At 52.0% G+C, this 27,814-nt stretch overlaps 12 protein-coding genes across 14 annotated transcripts; 3 read left to right on the top strand and 9 right to left on the bottom strand.

Annotated features, from left to right (window-relative positions):
• Window positions 1-2,404: 2,404 nt before the first annotated feature.
• CKM354_000738300 (uncharacterized protein) lies at window positions 2,405-3,320 on the top strand (the record flags this gene model as incomplete). Its single annotated transcript, XM_044802731.1, has 3 exons — window positions 2,405-2,443; window positions 2,493-3,230; window positions 3,282-3,320. 3 exons carry the CDS (start codon window positions 2,405-2,407, stop codon window positions 3,318-3,320), a joined length of 816 nt encoding a protein of 271 aa, XP_044658666.1.
• A 154-nt stretch (window positions 3,321-3,474) lies between these two features.
• Window positions 3,475-5,251, bottom strand: CKM354_000738200 (uncharacterized protein; the record flags this gene model as incomplete). The annotated part of the gene is made up of 6 exons (XM_044802730.1): window positions 3,475-3,698; window positions 3,753-4,196; window positions 4,248-4,489; window positions 4,540-4,759; window positions 4,809-5,120; window positions 5,170-5,251. 6 exons carry the CDS (start codon window positions 5,249-5,251, stop codon window positions 3,475-3,477), a joined length of 1,524 nt encoding a protein of 507 aa, XP_044658665.1.
• Window positions 5,252-6,130: 879 nt separating this feature from the next.
• CKM354_000738100 (uncharacterized protein) lies at window positions 6,131-7,999 on the top strand (the record flags this gene model as incomplete). Its single annotated transcript, XM_044802729.1, has 4 exons — window positions 6,131-6,230; window positions 6,279-6,898; window positions 6,957-7,574; window positions 7,643-7,999. 4 exons carry the CDS (start codon window positions 6,131-6,133, stop codon window positions 7,997-7,999), a joined length of 1,695 nt encoding a protein of 564 aa, XP_044658664.1.
• A 259-nt stretch (window positions 8,000-8,258) lies between these two features.
• On the bottom strand, window positions 8,259-12,248 carry CKM354_000738000 (Elongator subunit IKI3; the record flags this gene model as incomplete). The annotated part of the gene is made up of 1 exon (XM_044802728.1): window positions 8,259-12,248. One exon carries the CDS (start codon window positions 12,246-12,248, stop codon window positions 8,259-8,261), a length of 3,990 nt encoding a protein of 1,329 aa, XP_044658663.1.
• Window positions 12,249-12,591: 343 nt separating this feature from the next.
• CKM354_000737900 (uncharacterized protein) lies at window positions 12,592-12,955 on the bottom strand (the record flags this gene model as incomplete). The annotated part of the gene is made up of 3 exons (XM_044802727.1): window positions 12,592-12,617; window positions 12,690-12,722; window positions 12,778-12,955. The coding sequence occupies 3 exons, from the start codon at window positions 12,953-12,955 to the stop codon at window positions 12,592-12,594; spliced, it is 237 nt and encodes a 78-aa protein (XP_044658662.1).
• A 1,265-nt stretch (window positions 12,956-14,220) lies between these two features.
• CKM354_000737800 (uncharacterized protein) lies at window positions 14,221-15,232 on the top strand (the record flags this gene model as incomplete). The annotated part of the gene is made up of 3 exons (XM_044802726.1): window positions 14,221-14,452; window positions 14,539-14,975; window positions 15,032-15,232. 3 exons carry the CDS (start codon window positions 14,221-14,223, stop codon window positions 15,230-15,232), a joined length of 870 nt encoding a protein of 289 aa, XP_044658661.1.
• Window positions 15,233-16,207: 975 nt separating this feature from the next.
• Window positions 16,208-16,923, bottom strand: CKM354_000737700 (uncharacterized protein; the record flags this gene model as incomplete). 2 transcript variants are annotated; one of them, XM_044802724.1, is made up of 2 exons in its annotated part: window positions 16,208-16,563; window positions 16,803-16,923. In XM_044802724.1, 2 exons carry the CDS (start codon window positions 16,921-16,923, stop codon window positions 16,208-16,210), a joined length of 477 nt encoding a protein of 158 aa, XP_044658659.1. The 2 variants fall into 2 exon arrangements, with proteins under 2 accessions (XP_044658659.1, XP_044658660.1); XM_044802725.1 differs by lacking the exon at window positions 16,803-16,923 and having other exon boundaries at window positions 16,208-16,744.
• A 190-nt stretch (window positions 16,924-17,113) lies between these two features.
• On the bottom strand, window positions 17,114-18,124 carry CKM354_000737600 (nicotinamide-nucleotide adenylyltransferase; the record flags this gene model as incomplete). The annotated part of the gene is made up of 1 exon (XM_044802723.1): window positions 17,114-18,124. The coding sequence occupies one exon, from the start codon at window positions 18,122-18,124 to the stop codon at window positions 17,114-17,116; it is 1,011 nt and encodes a 336-aa protein (XP_044658658.1).
• Window positions 18,125-18,366: 242 nt separating this feature from the next.
• On the bottom strand, window positions 18,367-20,730 carry CKM354_000737500 (uncharacterized protein; the record flags this gene model as incomplete). The annotated part of the gene is made up of 1 exon (XM_044802722.1): window positions 18,367-20,730. The coding sequence occupies one exon, from the start codon at window positions 20,728-20,730 to the stop codon at window positions 18,367-18,369; it is 2,364 nt and encodes a 787-aa protein (XP_044658657.1).
• A 1,551-nt stretch (window positions 20,731-22,281) lies between these two features.
• On the bottom strand, window positions 22,282-23,055 carry CKM354_000737400 (uncharacterized protein; the record flags this gene model as incomplete). Its single annotated transcript, XM_044802721.1, has 1 exon — window positions 22,282-23,055. One exon carries the CDS (start codon window positions 23,053-23,055, stop codon window positions 22,282-22,284), a length of 774 nt encoding a protein of 257 aa, XP_044658656.1.
• An 81-nt stretch (window positions 23,056-23,136) lies between these two features.
• On the bottom strand, window positions 23,137-24,528 carry CKM354_000737300 (choline-phosphate cytidylyltransferase; the record flags this gene model as incomplete). Its single annotated transcript, XM_044802720.1, has 1 exon — window positions 23,137-24,528. The coding sequence occupies one exon, from the start codon at window positions 24,526-24,528 to the stop codon at window positions 23,137-23,139; it is 1,392 nt and encodes a 463-aa protein (XP_044658655.1).
• Window positions 24,529-25,951: 1,423 nt separating this feature from the next.
• CKM354_000737200 (uncharacterized protein) lies at window positions 25,952-27,794 on the bottom strand (the record flags this gene model as incomplete). 2 transcript variants are annotated; one of them, XM_044802718.1, is made up of 7 exons in its annotated part: window positions 25,952-26,241; window positions 26,293-26,382; window positions 26,493-26,753; window positions 26,806-27,097; window positions 27,148-27,221; window positions 27,284-27,602; window positions 27,759-27,794. In XM_044802718.1, 7 exons carry the CDS (start codon window positions 27,792-27,794, stop codon window positions 25,952-25,954), a joined length of 1,362 nt encoding a protein of 453 aa, XP_044658653.1. The 2 variants fall into 2 exon arrangements, with proteins under 2 accessions (XP_044658653.1, XP_044658654.1); XM_044802719.1 differs by having other exon boundaries at window positions 25,952-26,382.
• Window positions 27,795-27,814: the final 20 nt, after the last annotated feature.

Raw genomic sequence — 27,814 nt, 5'->3', positions numbered from 1 at the left:
ACGTATAGGAACTGGTAATCAGAAGAAGAATATTGAGATGATTGTAATGAGCCGGTCTTGAGGTCTTTCTTTGCCAGTTCGAGGTTCAAGGAAGGCGGGTGCGCAGGTGTGGGCACTTCTTGATGTTGCTGATGTTTTGGCAGGTACCTGGGCTGTGGAATGTGTTGGCATTTCCGTCATCGATTCTGGACGAGTTCTCGAATCGCTGGACGCATTGCCGACTTGAGTCGACTTGACTTGCTGCGAGCGAAGAAGGCGCCGGGTCTTCACCAAGTCCTTGTGGCTCAGCCGTGTCGCTGCTGGCTGATTGTGTTCCCGTTCATGTTCGGTTCTCGCTGCACGTCGTGGCTGAATTGGAACTGGTCAATGGGAGGTCATGATTGTTGCAGACGCGCTGTCGAGGTGTGTTGAGTTTGCTGTTGCCGGTTGGATGCTCTTTCCTTCTCTTGAAGTGTCTGTGCTCTGAGCGACGACTTCACCTCCTGTTCACCGCGACATCTAATGTCACCACAACACGAAAAATAAACCATTACTGGCCAGCGGATGACTCGTATATGCTATTGGGTTTCAGAGGTGGGATGGTATTTCACGGTATGGAGCTCACAGGTCACAGCCTGCTCTACCGCGGGCGCTGGCCCATACGTCCGGCCGCCAGACAAGCAGTATGCACACTTGTGTAATCGCATGTGGCTAACAATATTGGCTTGACGATACGTTGCCTGCATAGTGTATGTATCTCAGCTGCATTTTAAGCAGGATGGCCACCTGAAACCGACTTGTTCGTCAGTAATAGAAATGCCACCTTGCGAGCTTGCGAAGATGGGAAATATCACTCAGTGAATTCCCGGGTTCTCGACGACTGAACATTGGTGAACTTGCACAATCGCTGCTGCCCTGTGCTCTGGACTGAAAGGTAGACTGCTCGTAGACGAACTGAGACGCGTCCTGGCAATGGTCTGCTTCTGGCTTTCTGCAGATATATTTGACAAATATGGCACTTCCTTGCATCAACGTATTGCTCACCATCAAGCCAGCTCGTAATGAGCTATTGCTTCTGGGATCGTAAAGTTTTGACGATAGACATATGCTAAAAAGAATTTTTGCCTCAAATCGATGCCTAGACATATGTTTTTGCAGGCGCATCATCCGATCGGCCAGATATGGTCGCTGTCTACAGACTCGGGAGTCTTTGTCGGAAGTCTGAGATCAACCTGGAGGCATGGAGTAGTTCGATGTGAGATGATGAAAATTTCCAAAGTGAATGATATCCACAACAGTTTGCAAAAGGTATTTCTCGTCTTGCCCATGAACAGCAAGCTACTAAACAACAAAAAGAGTCGTTCCTCGCAGCAAAAAAGCAAAAAAGACAATCTGAATGTTGATGAGAGTGGCTAGTCTTGTTAGTTCGTGGTTTTGGAATTGACCTCTTTGGTAGAGCTTACGATTCGAACCCACGCCCTTTCGGACTAGCGGATTGAAACCAACTGAATGATTTCCTTAAGCTAGCGCCTTCTGGATGGTTGTTAGCGACTATTCGGAAGTGAAGAAGTCGGAGGTGAATACTCACAGACCGCTCGGCCATCTCACCGTGTGATTGGATGTAAAGTGGGCAGAATTTGTCGTATATAGAGGCTCAACATTGCTCAGAGAGCATGAAACTAGCCTTAGTCGCGACAATATCTTTGGCTGTGTAATGGGTGGGAATTCATCGGAAGTTTTTGCCTGTGCGTGGTTCGTGCGCCAAGTGAAGACTTGGCATTTTTCCATTCTGATGTCCCACAGCCATACAAACACCATCTCAAGGTCACCATATGGACTGCACAGCGCTCGCAATATTCGTCTCATGCCCCTGGGCACTTGCATGCAAACGTAACAGGGACTTTGAAATTTTGCATGCTCGTACATGAGGTAGCCACGAGACGAACACCCACGTCACGTCTCGTGGCACACGGTGCAAAGATGGCCCAGTCGAAGCAGACAGTGCTTCGTACACTACTCATCGATATCACAAAGTGCTCGAATTCCAGTGATTTGCTTCAACCCGTGACGAACACTGGACGCTGTTCTGACTGGGCGAATCTCAGACAACACTTTCCTTGCATGCAGAGTTGAGGCAGGAGCATACTGTATTACCCTACCCGGGGAGGAACTAGACATCGCCTTACCTTCCATACCCCGCCTGAACTTGAGAGCGATAGCAAGCTGTATGAGCTGCAGCCTCCAGATCTGCCCCACGGTCTCGCGATAGTTGCTCACGATGAAGCCTTGGTCCTGCATTGCAAGTCCTATTTCGGTCATAGTCCATTGCCGGATTGCCTCTTCAGTGCTTCCAGGTTCTTCTACATAACCAACATCAGCAGACTTCCCAATTCACCAACTCTTCAGTATCGTTTCATAGAGGATCATGGCTTCAATTGGACGTCTTGCTGGCAAAGTTGCCATAGTAAGTGAACGAAGTGCCATCCATGAATCTGAACTGATACCAACAACAGATCACAGGCGGAGCATCAGGCATAGGCCGAGCAACAGCCCTCGCATACACAAAGGAAGGCGCAAAAATCGTATGTGCTGATATCCGAGAAACCACTCGCTACAAAGGCAGCAACGAAGAAAATGGCACAACAGTAGAACAAGTGAAAGCGCTCGGCGGCCAAGCAATTTTCAGCCCTGTCGATGTCACCAAACCAGAATCTGTCGAGAGCTTGATACAATCCGCAGTGAAGGAATTCGGTAGATTGGATATCATGGTCAACAATGCTGGTGTCTCACTCGAAGCGAAGAATTTCCGTCCTGTCTGGGAAATCGAAACGGACATTTGGCAGGGAACACAAGATGTGAACTCGACAGGAGTCTTTTTCGGGACGAAGTATGCTGTGCAACAGATGTTGAAGCAGGAACCGCATTCTAGTGGTGATCGGGGTTGGATTATCAACACTTCTTCTATCCTCGGCTATGTTGCTGCAGAGCATACCGCAGCTTATTGTGCGAGTAAAGGCGCTGTGCTGAATTTCACCAGGGCTGCGGCAATAGATTGTGCACCTCATCGGATTCATGTCAACGGCCTGGCGCCAGGTTATACGCAGTCTTCGATGACAGGACCGTTATGGGCTGATCCTGTTGCAAAGGCCAAATTGGTAGAGAAGCATCCTTTCCGTGGTCTGGGCCAGCCTGAGGATCTGGCGAAGGCTGCTGTTTTCTTGGCCAGTGAGGATGCGCAGTGGGTGACCGGGGTGAGTGATGGTGCATCAGTCTGATGAGAACTGCACTGACTTCTTAATCAGCATACACTTCCTGTGGAGGGAGGTTACCTTTCGCGGTAGACCGCAATAGAGAAAGTATTCCTCCAGTAGCGATTCCAGAACAAGGCCAATGATGATACTTTGTGTATCATAGTTGCATTGAGATGCTGGAGAAATAGAATGCTTTCATTCAAACGAGCTTCACGCAACCTGAACACTATACGCAAATTGCAGCTCAATCAACCCTGTCCAAACGATCCACAACCATCTCCTTGGTGTCACCGTTTGCAGCAGTATCAGGCGCAACGATATCGGCTCCTCCAATTGCATCCTTGATGTGAAGAACAACCTTGGGCCCAGTGAACAAACGATCAATTTGTTCGAGCGACAAGTTGCGTGTCTCTGGGTAGAAGAAGTAGATCAACGGCAAGAAGCATGCGTTGAAGATGGCAAAATAGACTGTTGCTTGTCAGTGGTGTTGTCCACGAGCACATCATCACGGACTTTGCTTACTGTAAGTTTTGTATCCGATACTCTTGATACTGACAGGCGTGATCTCAACAACCAGGAAGGTGAAAATCCAGTTGCTAGCACTTGCCAAACTGGCAGCCTTCGTTCGAATGGCCAAAGGCGCGTACTCCGCTGGCAGTAACCATGGAATAGCAAGCAGACCGACAGCGAAGAAGAAGTTGAACAAGAAGAGCATGATCGTTGCAACAATGCCAGAGGAAGTAGAGCCATCCCAAACTGTTCCAGCAAGGATTGCCATGCAGCATGCTTGTCCAGCACAGGCGAAGAGCATGAGTTTTCGGCGGCCGAGTCTATCGAGGATCCAGATCGGAGGGAGTGAGGAGAAGAAGTATGCAATCCCGTTGAAGCCAGCGAGGAGTAGCGAGAGTGAATGAGATAAACCGACTGATTGCTGAAAGATAACAGGGGCATAGTAGGTGATGAGATCTGTATTGCTGTAAGCATTACGCAAATGACAATGTGTAAAGTATTTCTTACTGATGCCGCTGAGTTGCTGCATGAATTGGCCTCCAATACCCAATAGAGTGCGGTACCTGAAGCGCTGCCCGCCGTCTTTGGTCAAAGCTCGGAAGCCATTGCCAGCTGCCGCAGCACGTTCTTCATCAACAGCATGTTTGATATCCGCCATTTCGTGATTCACGGTATCTTGGTTCTCGGAGGAAAGACGGAGGCGTGAAAGAACGTCGCGAGCCTCTTCGAATCGATCGTGCGCAATGAGCCTGAAAATTCGTCAGCAATACGACCTGGCTGATGAAGGATCATGACTGACCATCTGGGCGATTCCGGACACGCGAAGAGTCCCGCAGCTGTGACCAGAGCAAATAAAATCTGAAGAGCCAAGGGGAATCGGAACTGAGATTCATTCTCGACGAAGCTCATCCCGTAGTCGACCCAGTAAGCAGTGGCGACTCCAAAGATGTTGATCGCAAGCTCAATGGACAGTCCTTTGCCTCGCTTCTCTGCTTTCATGAGTTCGGAGTGCCACACAGCTGGAAGTGGTCAGTGTTGTTTTTTGCCATTGAACCCCCATGAACCTACGAATTGTACTCGTGTTGATACCATTCCCAAGCCCAGCCACGATGCGACCGACAATCATTTGTGGAATGCCATAAGAAGCGGCCTGGAGAGCAGCACCAATGCTTAGAACAAAGCAGCCAAGCCATATGCAATTTCTTCGTCCAAGCTTTTCTCCAAACAAGAGACAGAAGATACTGCCGAAGAAACAACCAATTTCGTAAATGGCTACGACTGTGCCTTGGAGGGAGGACGATCCGGTGCCGGTATCCGTGGTGTCAATTTCTGGGAATTGTTTGGTGAACGCGACGCCTGTCAACAGGCCAGACATAACACCTTCGGTGCGTCAGTGGACGCGCATCTCAGCCAAATCCCATCATCCTACCTTGATCATAACCGAATAGAAGGAAACCAGAACCGGCCACGGCCGTAATGGCCCAGTTGAGAAGGCGACCAGACAGAGGCATGATGTTCAATGCTGTCGAGCGTGCAAGAGCCAGAAGACCGGGATAGCACTCCTACCTATACTTTTATGTCTATCGCGTATTCACCCGCATCATCGGCCTGCCCACGTTCGCCCACATGGCGAACCCTGGTCGGTATGGGGCAATTGATGGAGAAGTGTGGGTTGTGTAACCCTCTCAGGGCACGTTGGGCGCGTAAAGATTCTTCATCGGCATCCCGCATGCGTGCAAAGGTTGCGACTTCATGCTCCGTGCCTATCAAGGAAGATGTTCGGCAACGGTGGCCTGTGCTACTTGAGTTCACCATGGGGAAACTGGTCTTGTTTTTTGAGTCCTCCGCGTTCAGTTCTTGTTGGAGATTGGTCGAAGTTGGGGCCGCATGTTTGATGCAAATGCCGAAGATGCGCCTCGAGGTGCAGTACCATGTCCCGCTTGGTCGTCGAGGCAATTGGAAGCGCAATCCGACATGTTGGTTGGGATCCTAGGTGACGTCGAGACAAGAGTCAAAATTGTGGACAGCATTATGCTTGTAGTTGATTTCCATCTCTTGGCCCTACAAAATCTAGTCTGGCTGTCGAAGAAAGACTACAGAAGTACATACGTGAGAGAAGAAGTGACGATGCTCACTGCTGGCCCGAATTCGGAAAAAGGAAATGCCGATCTTGGCGACTATGATGCATGCTTTCCTATTCGATTACTCGCTAACCGAGGCCCATCACTCATCTTTACGCGCTATGGCCGAATATCGTTGGTACCTCTCAGAGGTGGGGAGGGCCGCAGTGCTGACATGTCCTTTTCATCATTGCTATTGCATAGCTAGTTTGTTGAAGGGTTGTACCACATACGGAGCGTTGCAGGACCGCCCCAGAGGAATCCATCAAGATGCCGACCAAGTCCTCATACGCCGATGTCACTGTCCCAGATGTAGACATTTGGGGGCTTATGTTTGATCGCAAAGATCGGGACTTTGGTGATGACCAAGGTATGTGCCGAGTAGAGCAGCTGTAAATCACATGCTAATTTGACGCAGTTATTTATCGATCTGCCCTAAACACAAAGAGAGCTTACACGTTCGCGGACGTCAAGGCAGCAGCTACAGCATTTGGAGAAGGCCTCTGCAATCTTTGGGACTGGCAACGTGGCGATACTCTCAATATCTATGCACCAAACGACATCGATGTCGGACCAATCATTCTCGGTGTCTTCTTTGCTGGAGGCATCGTGTCCCCTGCAAACCCAGGCTACTCTGCAGACGAACTTGCCTTCCAGCTCAAGAATTCCGAGAGCAAGGCCATCGTCACTACCAAGACATTCTTACCCTCCGCGTTGGAGGCCGCGAAGGAAGCAGGCATCGACCAAGATCGTGTCATCATCCTGGGCGAGGAGAAAGATGACACGCACCGTGTCAAGCACTGGACCAACATCCGCAAGACTTCAGGAGCGCAGCGCTACAAGAGACGAAAGGTCAAGGATCCCAGCAAGGACCTGGCGTTCCTTGTTTATTCATCAGGCACTACAGGTCTTCCCAAGGGTGTCATGCTCTCGCACCGAAACATTGTCGCCAATCTGAACCAGATCCACGCCATGTCGGGCACATACTACAAAAGTGGCCAAGACAAAATTCTAGCCGTGCTACCTTTCTTCCACATCGTAAGTCAGCAGATTTATTGAAATGGAGAAAATGACTGACCCTTGTCTCTCTCACTAGTACGGACTCACAGCCCTTGTACACCAGCCTCTTCACCGCGGCATCGAGCTCGTAGTCATGCCAGGCTTCGACCTCAAAATCTTCCTCGAATCTATCCAAAAGCACAAGATCACTTACATTTACGTCGCACCGCCGGTCATTGTACGACTTGCACGGGATGATACAGTGAAGAATTACGACCTCAGCAGCCTCCGAATGATGACTTCCGGCGCCGCTCCACTGACCAGCGAGCTCGTGGAGACAGTGAACTCAAAGTACAATATCAAGATCAACCAAGCGTATGGTCTCTCTGAATCTAGCCCGATGTCACATTGCCAGCCGTGGGAGGAGTGGCATTCTTCCATCGGATCTGTGGGCAAGATCGCTCCCAATATGCTGGCGCGGTATGTCAGTGCTGAAGGAAAGGAATTGGGCCCGGGAGAGACTGGAGAGCTTTGGATGGCAGGCCCGAACATTTTCCAGGGATATTGGAAGAACGATGCCGCCACGAAGGACTGCATAGAAGTCGTCGACGGACACCGATGGTTCAAGACGGGAGATGTCGGCTTCCAGGACGACAAGCACAATTTCTACATCACGGATCGCGTAAAGGAATTGATCAAATACAAAGGTTTCCAGGTAAGACGAGCCTTCCCCTTCTCCTTAATTCGATGTCCGTGCATGTACTGACCACGTGGGAACTCTAGGTCGCCCCCGCCGAGCTGGAAGGCAAACTTCTGGATCATCCTCTCGTCGACGACGTCGCCGTTATCGGTGTCGACGACAAATCCCAGCATACCGAAGTTCCACGTGCATACATTGTGCACAACAAACTCGGAAAGGACGCAGGTGACCCAAAGACTGGCAAACCCACGGATAAGGCGGCGAAGGATGCGGAAGAGATCATAGAATGGTTGGGCAAGAAGGTTGCGCATCACAAGAAACTGAGAGGTGGAATCAGGTTTATCGAGGAAGTCCCGAAAAGTCCGAGCGGGAAGATTTTGAGGAGGGTCCTGAAAGAGAGGGTCAAGGCGGAGGAGAAGGAAGGCAAGGCGAAGTTGTGATGTTGCTGCCGAGTTTAGGTCTTGTCTTTGCTGCAGGTGTTTCCGGCGACAAAGAATGGACGCGAGGCCGCCAGATCCTGTTGTATCCATGTATGTATCTGTGTATGTATGTGCGCGCTGTACCATTGAAGCTAGTCGAGCGTCTTTCATTTCAGCCAAGCCGGTGCGATTTTCAGTACAAATACCTCTTACCAGCAGACCACCGGTGATTGGAGCACAAATCGAGAGGGTTATATTCATGCTACAACAGCTTTTCAATCTACCTTTCCAGCAAGCCTAGTCTCTCAAAAGCCTTGATGACAGGCTTCTCCTTCCTCTTCGCAGTCAATGCCTCGAACAAAACACCCTCGCCACCCCACGGCCGATGCATCTCGGGCCCCAGGCCCGATTGCCCTGGCTGCTCTTGCTCCTGCGCGGTCTGGACTTGCTGCTGAGCACCATCATTAACCACGAAGACCTCATCCAAGCAATCCCGGCATGCGGCTTCCACATCTGCAAACGCAGACTCGACAGCAACAGCTCTTTCCCGCATACATCTCCTCATTAGTCCCTCAACAAGCCGAGCCACATCCGCGCCAGTCTCATTCAGCCTCTCGATCAATCTCTCGATCGAATTGACCAGATATTCCTCTTCATATACCGTACCCTTCTTTCCTCTAGCCCGCTTCCTCTCTTCTTTCCTGCGATTCTTGGATGTCTTCCGTGTCGCATCAGTTGCTACAGATCCGAGCAGATTGCTCTTATTCCCAGTGTACCGCGTCATAAAAGTTCCGGCGCTCGTAGTTGCATCTGTGGGAGCGAGGGAGATGTCATCGGGAATATCTACATTCGCTGCAGCGCCAGAGCCGTCGAGGAAAGCCATCGGGTCATCTTGTTTCTTTTGTCGGAGATCACGGAGGCGAGGGAGTTGATGTTGAAGCTGAGTCTTCATCTCGGCGAGGAGCTCAGTTGTGGCTGCAGAGGTCTCGATGAGACCAGGATCGATGACGGATTTGAGCAAGTCAAGTTGTTTGCGTTGGGTTACCACGCGAACAGCCTCTGCGAAAGCATAGGCTTTGCATAGAAGTCTGCAAGCCTCGTTGAGATCTTTGAGGTATTCGAGGTGGATTGTTGCAGCTGAAGTAAAGTCTTTCGACTCCTCGCAGCCTTCTGCAAGGTCGTGTGCAGCGGCGAGGACCTGCTCTTCAGGCATATCCGCTGTGCATGAAAGACATTCTCGCCACAGAGAACCCACGCTGCGGTATGCTTCGAATGCGGCAGAATAATTACCGATGTACTCGAATGCGATACCGGCTTCCTTGTATCGATTGCGCGAGAGCAGGAAGTCGGCATATATCCGCATCAGTTCCGTCAGTCTCGCGTTGTCGTAGCGGTAAAGCTCAATCGCTTGACTGTACAGCTCGTGCTTTGCAGCATAAGCTTTGACCTCCTCGAAGGCCTCGAGGGCATGCAGGTGGCCTAGAGCTTTGACATGTCGCTTTAAATCGTTGTCAATGGCGAATCGCTGACGTAGAGGCTCCATGTCCTTGAGCGATTGGAGATATGGTAAGTATTCCCGAGGGTCTTTCTGTGACTGCTGTGCCACAAGTAATGTGACCTCCAGGTCGTAGATGCCCAGCGCGGTGTCATAGAGCCTGTTCGCATCCGCCAGGAAGCAAATATGATCTACAGCTTGCTCCAGCTGATCCTGCTTGCCGTCTTTGCGAAGCGTCGAGACAAGCGCGAGACCGGCAGGAAGATCCGGAGGATCTTTACAGACATGCGCTGTGATGATCGACTGCAGATACGTCTCTTCTTGGTTCGAAAGTGCTTTGAGGAAAGCATCGCACACTGTGTTGACCTTTGACGTTGTCGATCCTGTCGATTGTGCGATATTGCCGTTTGTGAGCCCATTCACGCCTGATGGAGAGCCCTGCGACTTCAAAGTCTCCTTGTAGATCGTCTGGCTGACATCCTCCTCGGACAGCGAGCTGAGGAAGAGATCGATGTATTCGACTTTCTTCACTTGCTTGATGAAGAGCTCAACATCATTCATGAACTGCTCAGGCGCATAATCGTGCAAGATGTTCATATCCACTCTCTGTGTCCGGCAGATGAGGAACGCCCTCTTGTACTCTCTCTTGCTGATCTCATGTCGAATACCCGCTAGCACCAAGGCTCGCGGGTAGATTGTTTCCAGATTGCCTCGTGGCATCTGCAGAACGAGGGAATATGCGCTAGGCATGACTGTGACCAACTTCGCACCTCTTTCAATATTTCTGCACCTTTCATCTTTCTCAGGCTCATCAGGCGACACCTCGAGCTCACTGTGATTTTGCAAATGCACAAACTTCAGCAGATGGTTGCTGGTCGTGTACACAAGATGCGTATGAGTTACAGCAAACGAGGTGCACCCGGTGATTCTCAACTTCTGCAAGTTGCTCTGGACGTGCAGCAACCCGCCCGCTGTGAGACCGAAAAGGATGTCGCCGTCGTCGCCGTGCCACACTTCCACCTGTGGGCAGGCATTCGGGAGCGTACCGACAATCTCTTTCGTCTGAAAGTCATGAACCGCTCCTTTGCTATTCTCGAACAGTATCCGATCGTGATTAGTAGGTCTGAACAACGAGACAACCTCCGTCTCGATCCGCATATCCGATGTACCAAAGTCCGAGACAGTGCTGATTCGCGTGCCTTCTTCAGCCGGTGTCGAGGATGCCACAACTATTCCGTCATCCGCATCGAAGCAGAGCTGTCTTCCTGCTGTGCCGGGTGGCAGATCCAAGTGCAGAGACTCTAGTATCTTGGCTTTCCTAACCGGCTTCGCGCTATAATTGCAGTTCAGTACTGAAATCCTATCCGAGTGCAGCACTCCTACCCGCATGCCGCTTGGATCAACAGCCACATCTATCGCATTATCGGGCAGGTCAATCTCGTCAAATGCCATTGGCGGAGGTACGTTGGCAGTCCGCAGCGGCGTGATCTTCAGCCTTTTGCCATCAATGACAGCCGCGACACCGTAATCAAAAGGTGGCTTGACACTTCCTCTGGATACCTCGAAAGAGTAATTGAGCCATCGAAGATCCTGACCAGTATGAGACGCCAGCTGCAAGGGTTTCTCGGAATGCCAGTTCGTTTTCACTGCATCGTCTCCCGATGGCGTTATCAAGATCTCCTGCTTGAGGTAGTAGTGGTAGTTGCCCATCGTCCATAGCTGTACTCTGTCCTTCATACTCACGGCCAGGACGCTAGAGTCTGAATTCCACTGCAGGTCAATCTTTTGCCCAACAGTATCGCATTCGTCCTTGGATAGCCTCAATTCAAATTCGCCGTGCCGCAGACCATTCCTCTCGAAGAATACCACATCGACCCGGCCTTCTGCCTCCCGTCGCTGCACGCCAGCAATAATCTGTCCACTGGGCTTCCAAGCAACAGCACTCTCCAGCCCATCGACAGGTTCTGAAGCTGAGTCGAGAATACCTTCTCTCGAGTAGACCCGCACGACTCTCCTCCTCAACTTCTCCCCATCCTCTCGACCATCCACTTCCGCCACAGAATTCACAGCAACAAATTCGCCATCGCCTCTCCAGCTAACGGCAACACTCTCTCCGTAGTCAAATTGGCTCAAAATACCACGATCCATCACGTCCTTCACAGTCGGATCCTTCAGACCCTTCGCTCTCGCACCAGGACCCAAAAACTGCGTTTCTTTCTTTCCCCACCCAACATCCACATGCAAATTTGCACTGTGCAGAACATCTTCCGGACGAAGTTCAATCGCAGATCCGTCAGTCGTACTCTCAAACTCCCGATTCATGAATAGAATCGTTTGTGCTTTAGTGACGATGACGAGGAGTTCTTCATCCGGTGACCATTCCGCGGCAGAAATTCCCACGTCTACAGATCCGACAATCTCGATGAGGTCTTGGCCATCTTGAGGGTCTTCGCGAACAACTATAATGTCTCCGCCGGCCAGGATGAGAGATATGTTGCCTTGGTCCGTGTGGCTGTGGATGTTTAGAATTTTGTCGTATGGAAGATCTGGGTTTGGGGAAGGAGCGTCCCAGGATGCGACGAGCGCGCCATCGGATGAGAGAGCATTTTGGGTCTTATTGTAGCGCTTGAGAGTTATCGCTGGATTTGTGGGCGTCGGCCCAAAAGCGCAGATGAGACTTGAAGGGCCGTCCCAGGCTGTGGCTGTGAGTGGTGATTCGGAGTCAGAGGCGGGAAAGTGGAAAATTGAGTGCGAGATGTTGCGGAGGTTCCTCATGTTGGCTGATCAGAAGGGCATGTATTTAGAAGTCGTGCAGACGTGGATCTCATCGCATCATGTCGGGCTGGAAAGTCGTTGGACATTTCACAAAAAGTTCACATGCACGAATTGAAGTTCTGAAGTCACGGAGCCAATGCCGCAGCCAATCACGATGCGCAAAAGTGTCAGATAGGTGGGAGCAAGAGGAAGCGCATTGCTGCTTGGTCGTCATCCATTGACATATGAAATGGCTCTAGAAGTATCTGTACAGTGCCATTGTTTCTAATTTCCTGCTTTCCAGCCACTCCTCGATGCGCTTGAATACACAGAAGCTCACTACTTCCTTCCCAGTTCCGCTCGTCTATTGGTTCTTGTATGTTTGCCAGACTGTATACCTTGTCAGTGCCTGCCTACCTAATACTGCCTGGAGCAATAGGCGCAGCCCAGTCCTGCACTTACCAGCAATGCCGAATGGAAGTCCAAATCCAGTAGCTGTTCTCCCTGTCAGTGTCTCCCATCCCTCTGCTTTTGCTCTTCCATGACCCACCCATGAATGCCCAGTATCGGAAGGCAAAGAATCTGGTCAGAGGGTTGAACGGGATGTTGCTCCGTGGACCCTCTGGGTAGTGGTATGGTGAGCCGAATTGTGGGCGGGTGGTTGTGAAGTTGCGGCGGAGAGCGGCAGTTGGTGCGCAGCGCGCGATGACACGGGATTGGGCGAGCATCTTCGAGCTATATTAGCAGAGTCTGAGGTTTTCGGACTGAGGATCGTACTGTGGTGGTGTGGCTCGTCGTCTTGGTGAGAGTGGAGAGTGGGAGATCGTGGTGATGTTGCTGTGCTTCGACCTTCGCTGGTGACGGTGATCTTTCGGAAGGAGTGAGCGGAACCTCCCGCGCAGAGCCGCATCTCTTGTGTCTCTACAGCACTTCGACCAGCTGTTTCCAGTGGCACCGTGCCCGATCTGCCACTTGATGTGTAAAGCACAGTTGATCTCCGGTTTCGAGCATCGAGCGCGTTGGTCCTGTTGGGTCCTTACTTCACTGACCATCTCGTAAGCGCCACACGACCCAGCTGCTCAAGCGAAGAGCACGGTTGATCGGACGGTACCTTGGGCAGCGCGAAGAGCGCGCAGACCGGCTCAAACCCAAGAAGCTACATCCCCGAGTCGATGTCGACCCATCATTGGAATCAACCTTCGTCTTCACGCGCTCGAGCTGGTCAACAGCAGTCGGCCCCAGTTCCAGCGCTCATATGGCCTTTGCAACGCCCGGGACCAATAGAAGCAGAACAAGCTTTCAAGCATTTTCGCCTCACGGACACCGATAGCTACTCGACAAAGCTCACTCTGGGTACCTCGCGAAGGTTGCGCTGTGGCGCACAAATGTACCTGAGGCTCCCAAATGAGCAGGAAGCTGAAGGCACCCCGCAAGATATGATGGCGAAAATAATGCTCAGCCCGAAAGGGTTAAGTGACAGGAGCTGCTACTGGGGCATCCACCGTCCACCGCGTGACGGTATCGGCGTAATGAACTCAGACCAGTGCTAGCGGACTGTGGTCGTGCCGCAGAACAGTAGGGGCGATGGCCGCTCATCCACGACGCTGACAAATTGTAGCCATATCAATGTTGGAGGCGGCAACACTACAGCTGTGACGCTTGGCAGAGTAAGTCTTTGAGTGCTACGACATGACCGCTGTTTTAGGAGAGCAAAATCCTCACTTGCCTCCAAGACCGCTCGACCGCATGGTCCGCAAGACGCCACTGCAGTTCTGGCTGTTCTCGAGGCGCATGTGCTTTCTGACTCCGCACATGTCGAGCTGTGTTCCTCACTGCAGCTTCACTTCATTTGGCTGCCTGATACCCGACTTGCAAGCACACCACTTCTTACACTCTCTTGTCCGCTTTCCAATCAACCTCAACGACTTACACTACCCAGGCCTGACTGACGGATCGTCAAGATACAGCGAACACTTACTACAGCACTGCCGACATGGCCATCAACGATGTGTTTCCAGGCATCGAAGTCGCCGTCATGGTCGACGGTGAGCCACTCCAAGAGTACACTGAGACTGCTTTCGAGCCAGAGGAGAAGACGGTGACTCGCTACGTGGAAGCCAAGTCAAACCAGACCTTTGCGATGCGCATCAGCGTGGCCGAGGGTACACCTATGAAAGGCAATTGTCTGACATTTTACATCCACATTGATGGCAAGCGTGCCGCTGGTACGATCATAACTTCTCCCGAGGTTCAGAGTCAAAGTCACACCTGCACAGTGGAAGGCCGCTACTCACCATCCACTACGCTTCAGCGCTTTTTTTTTTCGACTCGTTGGATGTGGCAACAGACGGTAAGATGCTCGCCGAAGAAGCTGATCGGCTCGAAAAACTCGGCACCATCGAGGTCTTTGTCAACGAGGAGATCACATTGGACACGGTTGATCAGACTTACGAGACTGCCTCGGACTTAGGCATCGTGTCCGAAAAGGCATTGAAGGGCCGTGCGCTATCGCACAGCGTGGCATTCGGAGCGCCGACAGCCACAGTCGCGCCGCCATGCATAAACACCAAACTGGTGAACGAGTACGAAGAATTTGCCATGAAGATTGTGTTCAAGTATCGATCATTGGGAAATCTCAAAGCCGAGATGGTCATTCCCCGCACACCTTCGCCACCACCACTCGAAGAGAAGGAGCAGCTGAGTCAGGAGGAAGTTCGCGAATTGCAGAAACAGATGAGGGACCTGAAGGTACGACATTCTTGCGCCCGCGTTGGAATTAATGTGGTAGGCTGACAACCAGAAAGGGAATTTCAGCGAATCTGAAGCGTGAGCGTGGTCGGACGCCATCTGTGATTTCTAACAAGCGTGCCCGCAACATGCCGCGCGCTGGCGATACTGTGCTCAACTTGGAGGACCCTGGGGCTCGACAGGTTCCGACCGCTCACTTACCACCACGGAAAAAGTCACAGGTTGTCGATCTCTGCGGCGACGACCACTCAGACTGAATTCCAGGTATTACTTCATCCACGACACGATTTGCTACAACAGACCTGCGTCACACCGAGCACCTTTTAATCAGTAGGGAAGCACAGCGAAGCAACCAGGCACGCTGTCAGCTTCTTCCTTAATCTTCCACCGAGAACGACTACCCCGACATAATGGCCAAGCTCTTTACGCTGACGGCGGTCGTTGGGGCATCTCCCGGCATGACCATACTCTTACGGCTTGGCTCAAAGTCGTGGTGTCAAGGTATGGAAGTATCGACCCGAATAATTTATCAGACGTGGGCGCAATGCCTATTCGTACGAAGCCTTTCCAAATAACAGAAAGTTCAATATATGAAATTTGCCGATGCAAACGATTCCTTCACTAGAACCCCTCCTTCGCTCAGCTCCTGCTAGATTGACAAATGCCTGCGCCCCGCCCTTCTTCCCCGACGCGCCTACCAGATACGCCGTTCGAGAATGCCTATCGCATCATTTCCCCTCCTCCTCATCACAAGCCGATGCCTCCAAACTTCCAGTGCAGTCATGAAGCAAATGATGAATTGCACAGCCTTGCCAGTCACATTCTGCACACACGACGTGTCGTACGCCGAAAGGATCCGTGAATACCTCGTAACATTCTCGTGAAGGTAAAGTGTTCGACTCGTGATAGCAGTCGAAGTGAGATTCTGAAGTTGGCGGATCAGTTCGGGGATGTCGAGACATGGTTGGTTTTGCTGCGATTGGAGGATGCATTCTGTGATGGGGAATATCGAAATGTTGGAGGAGTAGAGAGGCTTTTGTACTACGATTGCTGAAATTGGTGACAGCAAACCGTATGAGATTGAGAGGTGAGATCTTCAGATATTGGTTTCACGAGAGATGAGATCGATCTCTGCTGCTCTCACCTGATCGCACTCCCACAGCACGACCTCGAAAATAATCGAGCAGAGAAACCCTCCCCACGTGCCGTGTGCTGGATCTCTCTCAAACGAATCATCTCCCCATAACCTCCGCCCCACTAGTCTGCAACTCATCCTCCTCCATCTCATCCCACCAAGCATCCTCAAACGGCACATCATCCTCATCATCCACAACCGCAACATTCTCCGCATCAGCGAAATACCACACCAACACCAAAGCACTCTGCCACTGCCCCCCAGCAATCCACTTATACTCATCATCCTCATACCCAAACGCCTCAGCAAACGCCCGATCCGCACAAATTCTCCTATGCGCCCCAAACCTATCCCCTTGTTTCTGCTCCAACCCAAACCAATAATCTTCCGCAAGCTCCATGATTTGCTCCGCGTTGGTAGGTGGGGGATATTTTTCGGACCAGAGAGCTGGAGCTATAAGATTTCGTTGTTGAGCTTGGATGTATTGTTGTGAGAGGGGTCCTCGGAGAAAGTTGAACCAGTGTCCGCCGTTTGAGAGGAGGCAGTCGGAACATGTTAGAGCGTCGCAGCTCCAGCAGTGCATGGGGACGCCAGGGTTCTTTTCTAGACATCCGGTGCATACCCAGCTTGCCATGTGGCGGCAACGATTCGCAACTGTAAATATTGTCCCTCTCGTCCGGAAGCTTGCATACAGTGGTGGTCTGGTTGTTTCAGCTGCAGATGGAGGAAGCTTGGAGAGCTACTTCTAGTAATATGGGTAGATGTGCATGGTAAGCAGATTGGGCTTCCGACGTGTATGCTGTTATACAACATGAAGTGGGAGCCTTCCAAGCTCTTATTGGCTCGTATGGCACAAAGAGCTCAGCTCGCGTGATTCCGGTGTAGACAAGCTCCTACGTGGCAAGGGAATTACCGGTTTGGGTTAGCGTGGCGAGAGAGCTCCAGGTGAGCAGCTTGCAGTTCATGTCGGCAATCTGAAGGCTTGTGGGTAGTTTATTCTCTCTCATGCCATCTTTGCTCCTCTGTCATCATCCTGGTATAGCTCCTGTCGCTGTACCCATTCTGCTACTGTTGGAGTGCACAAATGCTTGATTGTCTCCCAGTCTTGGGCTTTGGCAGCCTTCCGAATCTTCGTACTGCTTACTCCGGCTTTTGGGTTGGGGGCCACGAGCTCGACCTGCTTCGCCCATTCTGGCTTCCCGCCATCTTTTGCCATTTCTCCATCCTCAAGCTTCTGTGCAAAGGCCTTCTGCTCCTCGACCGTACCGTAGTCATCATCAGGACGTAGTGTGACACGTAGTCTATGTCCGGCATCAAAGTACGGGTTCAGAGCCGCGAAAGGCGGATCGAAGTCCTTATAGTATTTGGCACCAAAGAATCTCGTCAAGGTGTCGAAACCAACAAGATGAATGTGATGCGGCTTGTCTGGATACCATTCTTGGCCCTCTGTCTCAATCGCTTTTGACTTGTCTGTGTAGTACGGAAGCTTTGTGACGCCAATATCAATAGCTAAAGGGTCGTACTTGTCGGGTTCCTGCTGGAAAGAGTCTTGTAAGTCCCGGGCAAAGACTGTCATCATAGCAAGGCGTTGCTCAAACGAAGCAGGCGAAGGGGCCTTATCTGCGTTCATGATTGCAAAGAGTAGTAACAGACGATGAGGCTTGGCATTATGATCGGTAGTGGCTCGCTCCAATGCAGATTGTGCGAGCGTCTTGTGAGCGATCGATGGCGGGTTGAAGGAAGAATCTAAGATGAACAGCGTCTTTGGCGACCGGTCCGCAGTCGGCGCCGCTGGTTTCTGCGCTTCCTCATGTGATGGGGATATCGTCTTGAGTACTCGGAACTTCGCCTCTGAGCTCTGGAAGGCCTTCAGGCTACTTTCGAGCTCGGGCACGAGCTTGCTGAACGTGTGAAGTCTTGTACGCATTGAGGCGTCGGTCATCGTCGTCACGCGTCTCCCAGGCTTGTCAACGAGGGTCACTGGTCGAAATGCCTTTACTGTTTCTCCGACCATGCTCTGACGATGGAGTCGATGTCGCGGAGAGGAGAAGAGGCTCACAGTGATGGAAGGCTTCATTGACGAAGTGGGGGCATTATGCTTGGCGTGGGGCTCAGTATGGCCCGCTTCAGATCATATCATTACTTTTCACTTGCTTTTCTATCGTACACACCTCATAAGTGTCATCAAGCAGATCGCCCTCCCGATCCGCTGTATCTCTATCCTTTTTGATCTATTCTCTAATTCTCCAAAACTTTTTAGAAGCTGAAAAGCCCACTCCTTCTCTTTCCGAGAGGATAAACTACCAAGGCGCTCAAGAACAACCCAACAGTAATACCAACTGCAATTTGAATCATCGAACCCGCAACATTAAACACCAGCTCATTCGAGCTGGCTCCAGTGACGGCACCAATCTTTTCGTATCCACTAGCGCCGTTGATCGTGGAAGTCGAGTTATTGATCTCATTGGCGACGCGAAGACCGCTCAGCAGCCCGCCAGTACTCGCAAGACCTCCAGGTACTTGCGTGAAGATGGCTGGAACCAGAATAGCTGCCGCCACGCCATGACGGAAGCGCGAGTACAAGTTCGCTAAAGCTCCAACAGCAAACGCGCCCAGAGTACTCGCGATCTGCGGGCTTTTCGCGAAGCGCAAGCTGCTGTAGTAATTGACTACGTAGCCAGCACAAGCCACGATGACCATGATAGGCATCTGCTTCCACTTCGCCTGGTAGAGGATGCTGATGCAAATGACGAAGAACGGGACAAAGGCAAATCCGTATTCAGACGGAAGTGGGTTGCGGCATTCAAGATCGGACGTGGCGTTCTTGTCAATCAGGCCGTACAGAGCTGAACCAATGGTGATACCAAATCCAAGGAGCAAAGAATAGACCACTCCGTAGACGATCCGGATGGAGCCAGGAACGATGGCCCGTGCCTGCAGTTCCAGCGATGAGGACAAGAACATGTATCCGGGCAACAGCATGACAATGCCACCTTGTGCCAAAGCGGAGAAGCAAAAGAGACTGCCACCTCGAATTGTGCCAAACGCACGAGCCAAGAAGCTGACGAGCACAGTCGCGCTCACTTCGAACACATTGCTGTAAAGAGGTGACATGGGCGCCACAATGAGCTGCAGTGCTCCAACCAGACAGCCAAAGAAGAAGCAAAGCGGTAAGTCGATCAAGCGGGCGTTGAAGGAGAACGGAGCGGCTGTCACGCTGGTCATGCCGAACACGAAGACCCGGAACCAGGGGTGGAATTGCGGCTTCCTAGCCATCAGTTCGTCCAGTTGGCCAGTGCCTTCTTCCACACTCGTCACATCGTGAATGACCTCCTTGTATACCCGATGGACGTCCTTGAGTTTGCCCAGATCAATACCTTGTGCAAGTCGGACCAGCTTCACTTCCGTGGTGTGCGTTGTCGCATCATCAAAGGAGATGATCATGCAGCCAGGGATATACAAGAACTGGGCCTCGATTTCCAGTGCTCGTGCAGTCATGGTCAGATACTCCTCCAGTCGGTGAGTTGGGGCTCCATACAACATCAGTGCTCTACACATCTTGAGAATGAATTCCTGCCGAGCAAGAATGCCAGAAATGTGCATCTTGACCTGCGTTTCTTCTTGCTTGAAGAACGCGCTTAGACGATGCGCCATGCTCGAATCTCGCTTCTTCTTTGGCCGCGGTACTCTGCCGTCGACCTTTGGACCTGCCGGCGTAGCCAAACTATTGGATGCTCCGATGAGAGTTGCCAGAGTGTCCCGGGATTGCTCATTCTGTTCATACCACTTCCTTCGACCAGGAGTGCTCGTTCCAGAAGCGGACACGGAAGACTCGGATCCAGTCTTGCGGTGTCCAGGAGTGGGCGGCGTTTGCATAAGATCTCGCATGCTTCCCATATCAGATTGCTTGTGAAGCTTCAGAAGCTGGGAAAGCACACCCCCACGATACTTCTCCGGCTTGGGAACATTGTACGATCCGTCCACATATCCATTGTATATCTCCTCATACTGCTTCTGTGGCTTCTCGTCCTTGGGCGCTGCCGTCTCCTCGGGATCGGGACCTCTCTCCAGATCTGTAGCATACCCATCAGGCGCAGGATAACCTACCAACGTGTCATGGCTGTAGGTACGTCTATGTCCATCCTCGTCGTGGGCATATGGCTTCATCGCAATGTCTCCGGAATTTCCAAGTAGTTCAAAATCGCTCTCGCCGTCTTCTGTGTATGCTGTAGACTCAATCGAATTCCGAGAGTACGGCGGTGAGTCTCGTCTTACTCTTTCCGCCATTGCATTCCCTCGACTCTGCGCCTCAGCAGCAGCTCGATCTTGAGCATGCTTATCATTCTCATCATTGTTTCCCAGCGTTGGTACGTTCTCTTTCGACCTGTCTCGCAGTATGGGATGTGGCCGTTTCGAATCCTTGATTTGATCTTGTGTAATGGCAGCAGAAGGGAAAGTAGGCTCATGTGCAGCAGGTGGCGACTGCGCTGCAGCGCGAGAATTGAATCGAACTCGCACTAGTCTCTCACCACCCTCTCCCATTGCATACTCGTACTGAATATCCGGGTCGTCATCCAGTTCGCCCGGACTTGAAGGCTGTTGCGGCGTAGGGCGATCCATATTATCGGAGATGATGAAAGAATGAACGAGAGTAGCGTATCAAACTTACAATGAAGACCCAAGTGGCAGGTAAGACTGAATCGCTGTCAATGGGCAATCGGAGACCAGCGATGTGTACAGGCTTCATCATCTCTATATAATGAAACGGTTGTGGAACATTCGCGTTCCGTCCAGGGATCATGCTCAGGACTCATTGTCTACATGGGGTACATGAGCGTACGCATGTGAGTGATGCAAGTTCTTGGTTCCTGGATTCCATTTCCAGACATGTTTAGTGTAAAGAAGGCGTGCCGAGCGCAAGCTTTTTCTGGTAGTTCGTGTTACATAACACCTGCGCAAGCCGAGGATCGTTATAGGTGCCACTTGTCGCCGTCTGCCGGAGCATGTCCGGAAGTAAGGATGAATCCCTGACGCAGTTCGTGTCAGCGACAGCTACAAGAGTCTGGCCGCGTCGATTTCGATGGAAGCAGAAACGGATTTGGGCGAGAAGCTGGGCCCACGATTGCCTTCGGACTTGTCTTGGGAAAATTCTGAAAAGCGAGAACGCGTGTTGTTTTCCGACCTTCGGCTCGGCTCCCGGCATGCCGCGTTTTTCTCCACACAATGACATCTGGGGCAGGCGAAATGACAGAAGCAGCACCCACCGCCCGTATTCGTCACACTCTCTCCGCTCCACCTCCTCGTCACAGCAGCATGTTCATCAGCGATCGCGTCACTTGAGCTGTCGTGGTCTTCTTCTGGCCTTGCTGAACGCTGCGTTCATGACTCAGCTGTACTGCGTAGAGAAACGCCGAGAAGCTCGCCAGACGGCGTGCGAGAATAGACCACATTGTACTCACTCCACCACATTACGCAGATGCCCAAGCACAAATGTTGATCCCAATTGTCTCAGAACAAGCGGTGAATGAGAAGCGGTAACAGCCAATCGGGCCAACACAATCGGCACACGTTGACGAAAAGAACTCATTACGACAAAGTTCAGAGCACAACGGCTCCTTCAAATCGCGCCATATAAGGCTACAATCCATCAATTCCATACTGAGTACTATCGATGTTTCGGGGATGACAGTTGACACAAACTTCCAGAAAAAGCATCGTCGTCCCTGATGGTTGTGCAACACTCACGGGATCATTTAGCAAACGCTATATTCTCTTTGTTGCTAGCATGTTGCTGGAAGGTCGCAGGTTTGACTCAACCTACTTGCTTGAGGGAAGATGAATGATCCGTTGCCAGATCATAGTGATGGCATCTGATGCCAACACGACTCAGTCCACGACATTAACGAAGCACATAGTGGCAGGTGTTACCGATAGTACTGCAGTATACCGAACGCCCTTCTAGACCACAGCAAAAGAGCAGCAACAGCCACACATTTGAGGTTAAAAGCCCGACTTGATCAATTTCTCCATTTCCATTTTGATCCAAAGGCCTATTAATATGTACACCTCCGCCCAAACTTTTGGTTCCCTTGTGTTTCCTTTCCCATTACCATTGCCCAGATCACATCCACAAGTGGTACTCATCCATGCAGGCACACATGAACTTCCGCCTTATCCCCCAAACCCACCCATCTCCTCATCCAACTCCCCAATGGTCTTCTCCCAACTCCTCTCCGCCGCCGAAGGATCCGTCTCACCCTCCGTAGCATCACCATTCGACGTATCAACCTGCTCCACACCCGACAAACCCTCCATCCCCGGATCAACAAACCTCCCATGCTCATCAAACAAAGGCTCATCCAGAACAGGAACACCTCCGACATCTGCCATATCCATATTGACATTCAAATTGGCAGACAAAGAGTCCAGAATTTCTTGCTCCGACATGAGAGGCGGCACAGGGTCCAAAGACGAAGCCGGAGGCGGAGCAGCAGACAACCCAGGAACCTCCTGCCAAAGTCCCGCCCCAGGAGCAGGTTCTTTTCCTCTGGGCATGACATCCGCAGGATTGACTGTCATCGTCGCACCGGCATCGAGTCCAGCAGGAGCCGGCTGAAAGAACGAAGGATGAAGCGTAAGATTCTCCAATCTTTTCATAGTCAAAGAAGCTGAAGACTGAGAAGTAGCAAGAAGCTCGTCCAAAATATCGTGCGCTGCTGCGAGATTGGCAGCATGAGTATCGGCAGTAGCAGCATCATCAGCAGGTTTTGCAGTATTAGAAGTTGTAGTTTCCACCAAACTGTCCTGTCTATTATGTGAAGTGGAAGAAACAGGTGTAGCAGTAGTAGAAATGGGTCCAACTGATGGCGCGTGTGCCGCAGTAGGAGCGGGAGCCGAGAACCCCAAACCAGGAGGATACAGGATCGTCTTCGGAACCTGCATCATCGGCGGAGCAGGACCCCCGAGCAATGTCGTCGAAGACCCGGCCGCCGCCGTCCCAGGAGACACAAGAGAATCTTCACCCCCCTAAGAGTGCAACGTCTCCAAAGGATTTCTCTTCTCCACCACCGGCGTTCTCCCATGCCTTCCCCTCGCATCTCCATCCATATCTTCATCGTCCACCGGACTTCTCTCAGGCGAATCATTCGGCGACTGCGCTCTGCTGTCCGAAAGATTCCTCCTCTTCGATCCCTCCATCCATGATTTGACACCACCGATCAAACCAAATGCCACACCGGCCGCAAAGTCCAGATTCTTGCCGCGCGAAGGTGTCAGACTCCTGCCGCTGCTGCCCGCGGCAGTCTCAACTCTCAATCTATCAGAAGCCGAGACGGCAGGAAGCGGAGAATCGATGCCATTCGCCGTCCCACCACGACCATTCTTAAGGCTCGGGGTGGCCGAAGGAGCAGGACTGCTAGGCCTGCTAGGCTGCCACAATCTGTTCAACTCGGAGCTCAATTCTCTTCCAGTTGTGCTCCAGTTCTGTCGGATAGTATCCCTCAGATCCGAAACGTGTCGTTTGATATCCATCTCATTCTTCTTCAACCAAGAAATGTTCAACTCTTGTCTCGTCGTTCCTCTCTTCAGTTGCCGACTGATGTATTTCTCGTAATCTCGTACAATTTTGGTGATGATGCCAGTGGTGCTGACGCCTTCCGTTCGCTGTGTGACAAGGAACATGCCCTTCTCTTTGATCGGTGCGTAAATGTCGTCTCCTTCAGATGCGCCGTACGGCAGATCGTCGTGCGCGACGTAGTCGATGTTGTGCTTTTCTAAGAATGGGACGTCGATGATCCAAGGACAGTCCTCAATCACCTCGTCAACCCATCTGCAATGTCTGACGCTCTCGGCTCTTTCTTTGGCGCTCATGACAGTGAGACCCTTCCTCTTGAATGTCTCCTCGTCACCTGTGACGCCGACGATCAATCGAGTGTTTGGGAATGCGGTCTTCGCCTGTTGCAGAACACGCATATGTCCGAGATGGAAGAGATCGAAGACACCATCGGCGTACACGCGTACTGGGCGGTCGGTGGGCGGCTTGTTCGTCTTGTAGCCTCCAGCGGGATCAACCAGACCGGCTTGCGGAGGAGCTTCCATACGCATTGTGCCAGCTTCTCCCGACTCGCCGGTACCATCAGCTGTAGCATTGATGGGCATGGAGACGCTGCCTCCGGTCTGAACAGCCATCGTAGCAGGCTGCTTCTCATTGCCATTCATGCTCCGTTTCGAGTTGGCGCGAGTGCGCTTCGCCGGCGGATCCATATTGCTCTTGCTCTTAGCAGGGCTCGCGCTCACCGCTGCCGCAGCAGGTGCGTTGTCTTGCAGCTCGACGTCGAGAGGTTGCTGCTGCGAGTTCTCGACCTCTGCGCCGTTCTTCTCCGCGGCCAACGAAGCCGCTCTCTTGCGCTTGGGCGCCATTATATGTTTCGTGTCGAGGGGAGTATCGCGTCGAAGGTGCAAGTCCGATAACAAGTTTCCCCAAGCAGGAAATGGGCCGAGTTGTAGAAAGTAGGCGCTCCTCGGAAGCAGGTCCCTGATTGGCGTTTGTCTGGTCCTACCTGCCGCGGCTGTCAAGACACGCAGCAAGAAAGAGAACAGATGCGAGCTGGACGTAAATAAGAAGAGACAGAATTGATAGACAGCAGAATCCAGGAGAAGACAGTGGACAACACGTTGTGTCAGTCTGCCTCGCTAGCGGATTGCAATCGAATGACGATCACGCTTTGCCAGCACGCGTTCGCAAAAGCTCTCCCTAGTCGCTGTCTTAGTGTCGACGTTCCCGGCCGCGGATGTGTGCGTGCACGGCCAAGACCCGCAGGACTTCGCTCCGATAGATTGAACAGTGAATTGATGGAGATGACCAGGTCAACAACAGCTTTCACATTTCCCTTCAGCAAGACGACTGATAAACGATGAGAGCGTCGCCAAGTCACATCCCACCCACCAACCCCCAAGCAGGATTTTCACATGTCAAGCTGCAGTAGTCAATCTTCTGACTAGCTTCTGACGTTATCGAGCATCTCGACGCCGACTGGCAGGACGGCCAGCCAGCGTGGCAGCCCGACAGCCAACCTTGGCAGCAGATGCGTGGAGCCGATGGACGGCATCTGGCAGAAATCGATAGACCAACAAGATTCAGATCTCGACAAGCGTCACTTGTTACACATGGCTGTATACAAAGGAAGAAAGTATACACATTAGGTACGATTTTCACATGCTGATGCCGGAGGAACAGTCCGAGGCCGAGCACACGGTACGTACATGCAAGACACTGCAGTTTGTGTACGACCTCTCTCCAGGAAAAGCAGTTAAGCAGGCGACAGCACATCGAGTACAATCAGCGTAGAAAACAGGTAGCATTCGCTACGTTCCAACATGATATTTGTACTACAGCCGGAGTCAGTCAACCACTTCACATGCACAGTTCATCGCACCAAAAGAAACAAGCCTGCCCTCAATGCGCCCACGCGGAACGCATTCATCTCGTAAATTAGGAAACTCCGCTTTGAGTCTTATGATGCCACGTCGTCTCGCGTTCTGTGCTTTGGATTTATTGATTTTGTGGTTGATCGAATGCAGTAGCTCAGAGCAGATGTGTTGGAGGCGGATGAGGTATGGTGGACTGAGTGTACGGGAGGAGGGCAATGGCGCATATGGGCGTTGTCGCTCCGGTTAAAGCGAAGCGAGGAGAAGAGGGAGAAGAAAGATCGGAGTTCTTGAATTTGATGAGTTTTGTTGGTCATATTCGTGCTGGGTCTCGGGTCTCGTCTCGCAAAAGGGTATCAATTCCATGAAGAATCTTGCCTTGGAATGCAAACTTGATTAATGTCATTGAAATCCATCACTTCGTCTTCTCGTTGCCATCTTGCCCGCCGGATGCGCTCGCGCTCGGCTTGTCGTACAGGACAGGTAGGATCTTCTCTGGCACAACACCAGATTGGCCAGACGGCTGTTGCGTGTTGCTGTCTTGGCCGGCGGCGGGCGGCGCAGGTGTGCCCTCCCTCTGACTTCGGTCTTCATTGTTCTTCTGCTGGTTCCTCTGCACCGCCTCTTCGTCTGTCTCTTCCAGGGACGCGTCGTCCACTTCGGTCACTCGATCTTCCATGTCGACATCGTCGTCGCCACCGTGACCTGCCACAATCTCAGTACCGTCACCGAGAAGGATGATTCGCCCACCCCGACCTAGCATTCGTGTTCGTTGATCCATGTCCATGTCGTAGTCATCAGGTGAGTCGTCAAAGCGGTGGTGCATACCAGGTCCTCTGAGCTCGGCTGGGAGAATGTTAGCTGGTGGTACTGCGAGGGTCACAGACCTCGCCGAGCATGATGGTTGAATCACGGCGTCTGTCGATGGCGAGGGTACAAGATGGGTCATGACTTGCCGTATTCGGGAGGCGCGCAAGGCCCGTCTCCATTTGCGACTCGCTCGCCAATCTTCTTGTACCACTCCTCCTTGGTCTGTCCACGGAGCAGAGCAATGACAATCATAGTCATGTTGTCACAGCCCACGCCACCAGTTTCCGAGTTGGACGCCAGACAGTTGTCCATCATGTTTTCACAAATCGCGTGCAACTCCTGCTTTGCAGCAATGCCTCTTCGGACGAACTCCACGACCGCTTGTGAAGACTGGCAATCCCAGATTCCTGCAACAGTGTCAGCTCTTACTCTCGCAAGACCGTCCTCGATCCAGCTCACCATCGCAGGCAATGACGAGGAACTCATCCTCGACGCCCATCTCGTGCACAGTCACATCTGGATATGCCGTGACAATCTGCTGCTCCGGTGGAAGATCTGCACTCTTCTTGAACTCAAAATCACCAATGGCTCTGCTGAGTGCGAGATTGCCGTTGACTCTGCCAAAGTCGACAAAGCCGCCTGCTGCGCATATACGGGCCTTCTCGCCTTCATTCTGCGGCTTGTGGTCGAACGACAAAGGTTTTGCGCGCCCTTTGATTCCCAAAACCGATCTCGAATCGCCGGCATTGCCCTGCAGAGGTCAGTTTCTGCAGAATATGCTCTCCCTCTTTCCAGTCATACCACAAAGATTTTGTCGTGCGTGATGATGCCCACCGAAGCTGTGCAGCCCGAGACTTCCTCCTCGTATTTGGGGTCTGCGCATTTGTCAGCTTGGTCCTTCCTGCTGTAGGTTTTGCTCCGAGAAGTGCAGTCATACCGCTGAGGATTGCCCGATCAATGGCCAAAAAGCCATCCTTGAGCGCTTGCTCAAAGTCCTTGCTCTTGAATGAGTCCTGCTTTGCCACGATCTCGTGCAGGTGCTCGCCCGTATACAGTGCTACCTTGTCTCCTCCATGTCCGTCGTACACGCCAAAGAATGATATCCGCACGTCTGAAGTTGCCGGTTTCAGCTCTTTGTCGCCTTCGAGTGGTTGTAGGTCGAGGATGGCGGCGTGGGCGTCCTCCATGCTGATGCGCCAGCCCTGCATGGCACTGACGCCAAAGGCGACGCGGTCATCTTGGCCTTCGTCTGATTTCTGCGCACGTCAATGTGTCAGTCGCGGTGGGAGAAAGTAGTGTGTGGTAAGAGTCATGCCCCAGCGAGTCAACGGAGGGGCCGCACTGCAATTCTTCCCACGCAGGCGTCGTCGGCGGAGCGGGGCGGTGGTGGCGGCGGCGGTGAGGGCACGTACCTTATCCACAACGGGCTCCGAGAGCGTCTGTCCCATTTTGCAGGTGGTCTGCTCTG

The sequence above is a fragment of the Cercospora kikuchii genome (assembly GCF_019650295.1).
Source record: "Cercospora kikuchii DNA, contig_00004, whole genome shotgun sequence".
In the NCBI taxonomy this organism is placed as follows: Eukaryota; Fungi; Ascomycota; class Dothideomycetes; order Mycosphaerellales; family Mycosphaerellaceae; genus Cercospora; species Cercospora kikuchii.
This window is presented reverse-complemented; position numbering and strand designations above follow the sequence as displayed.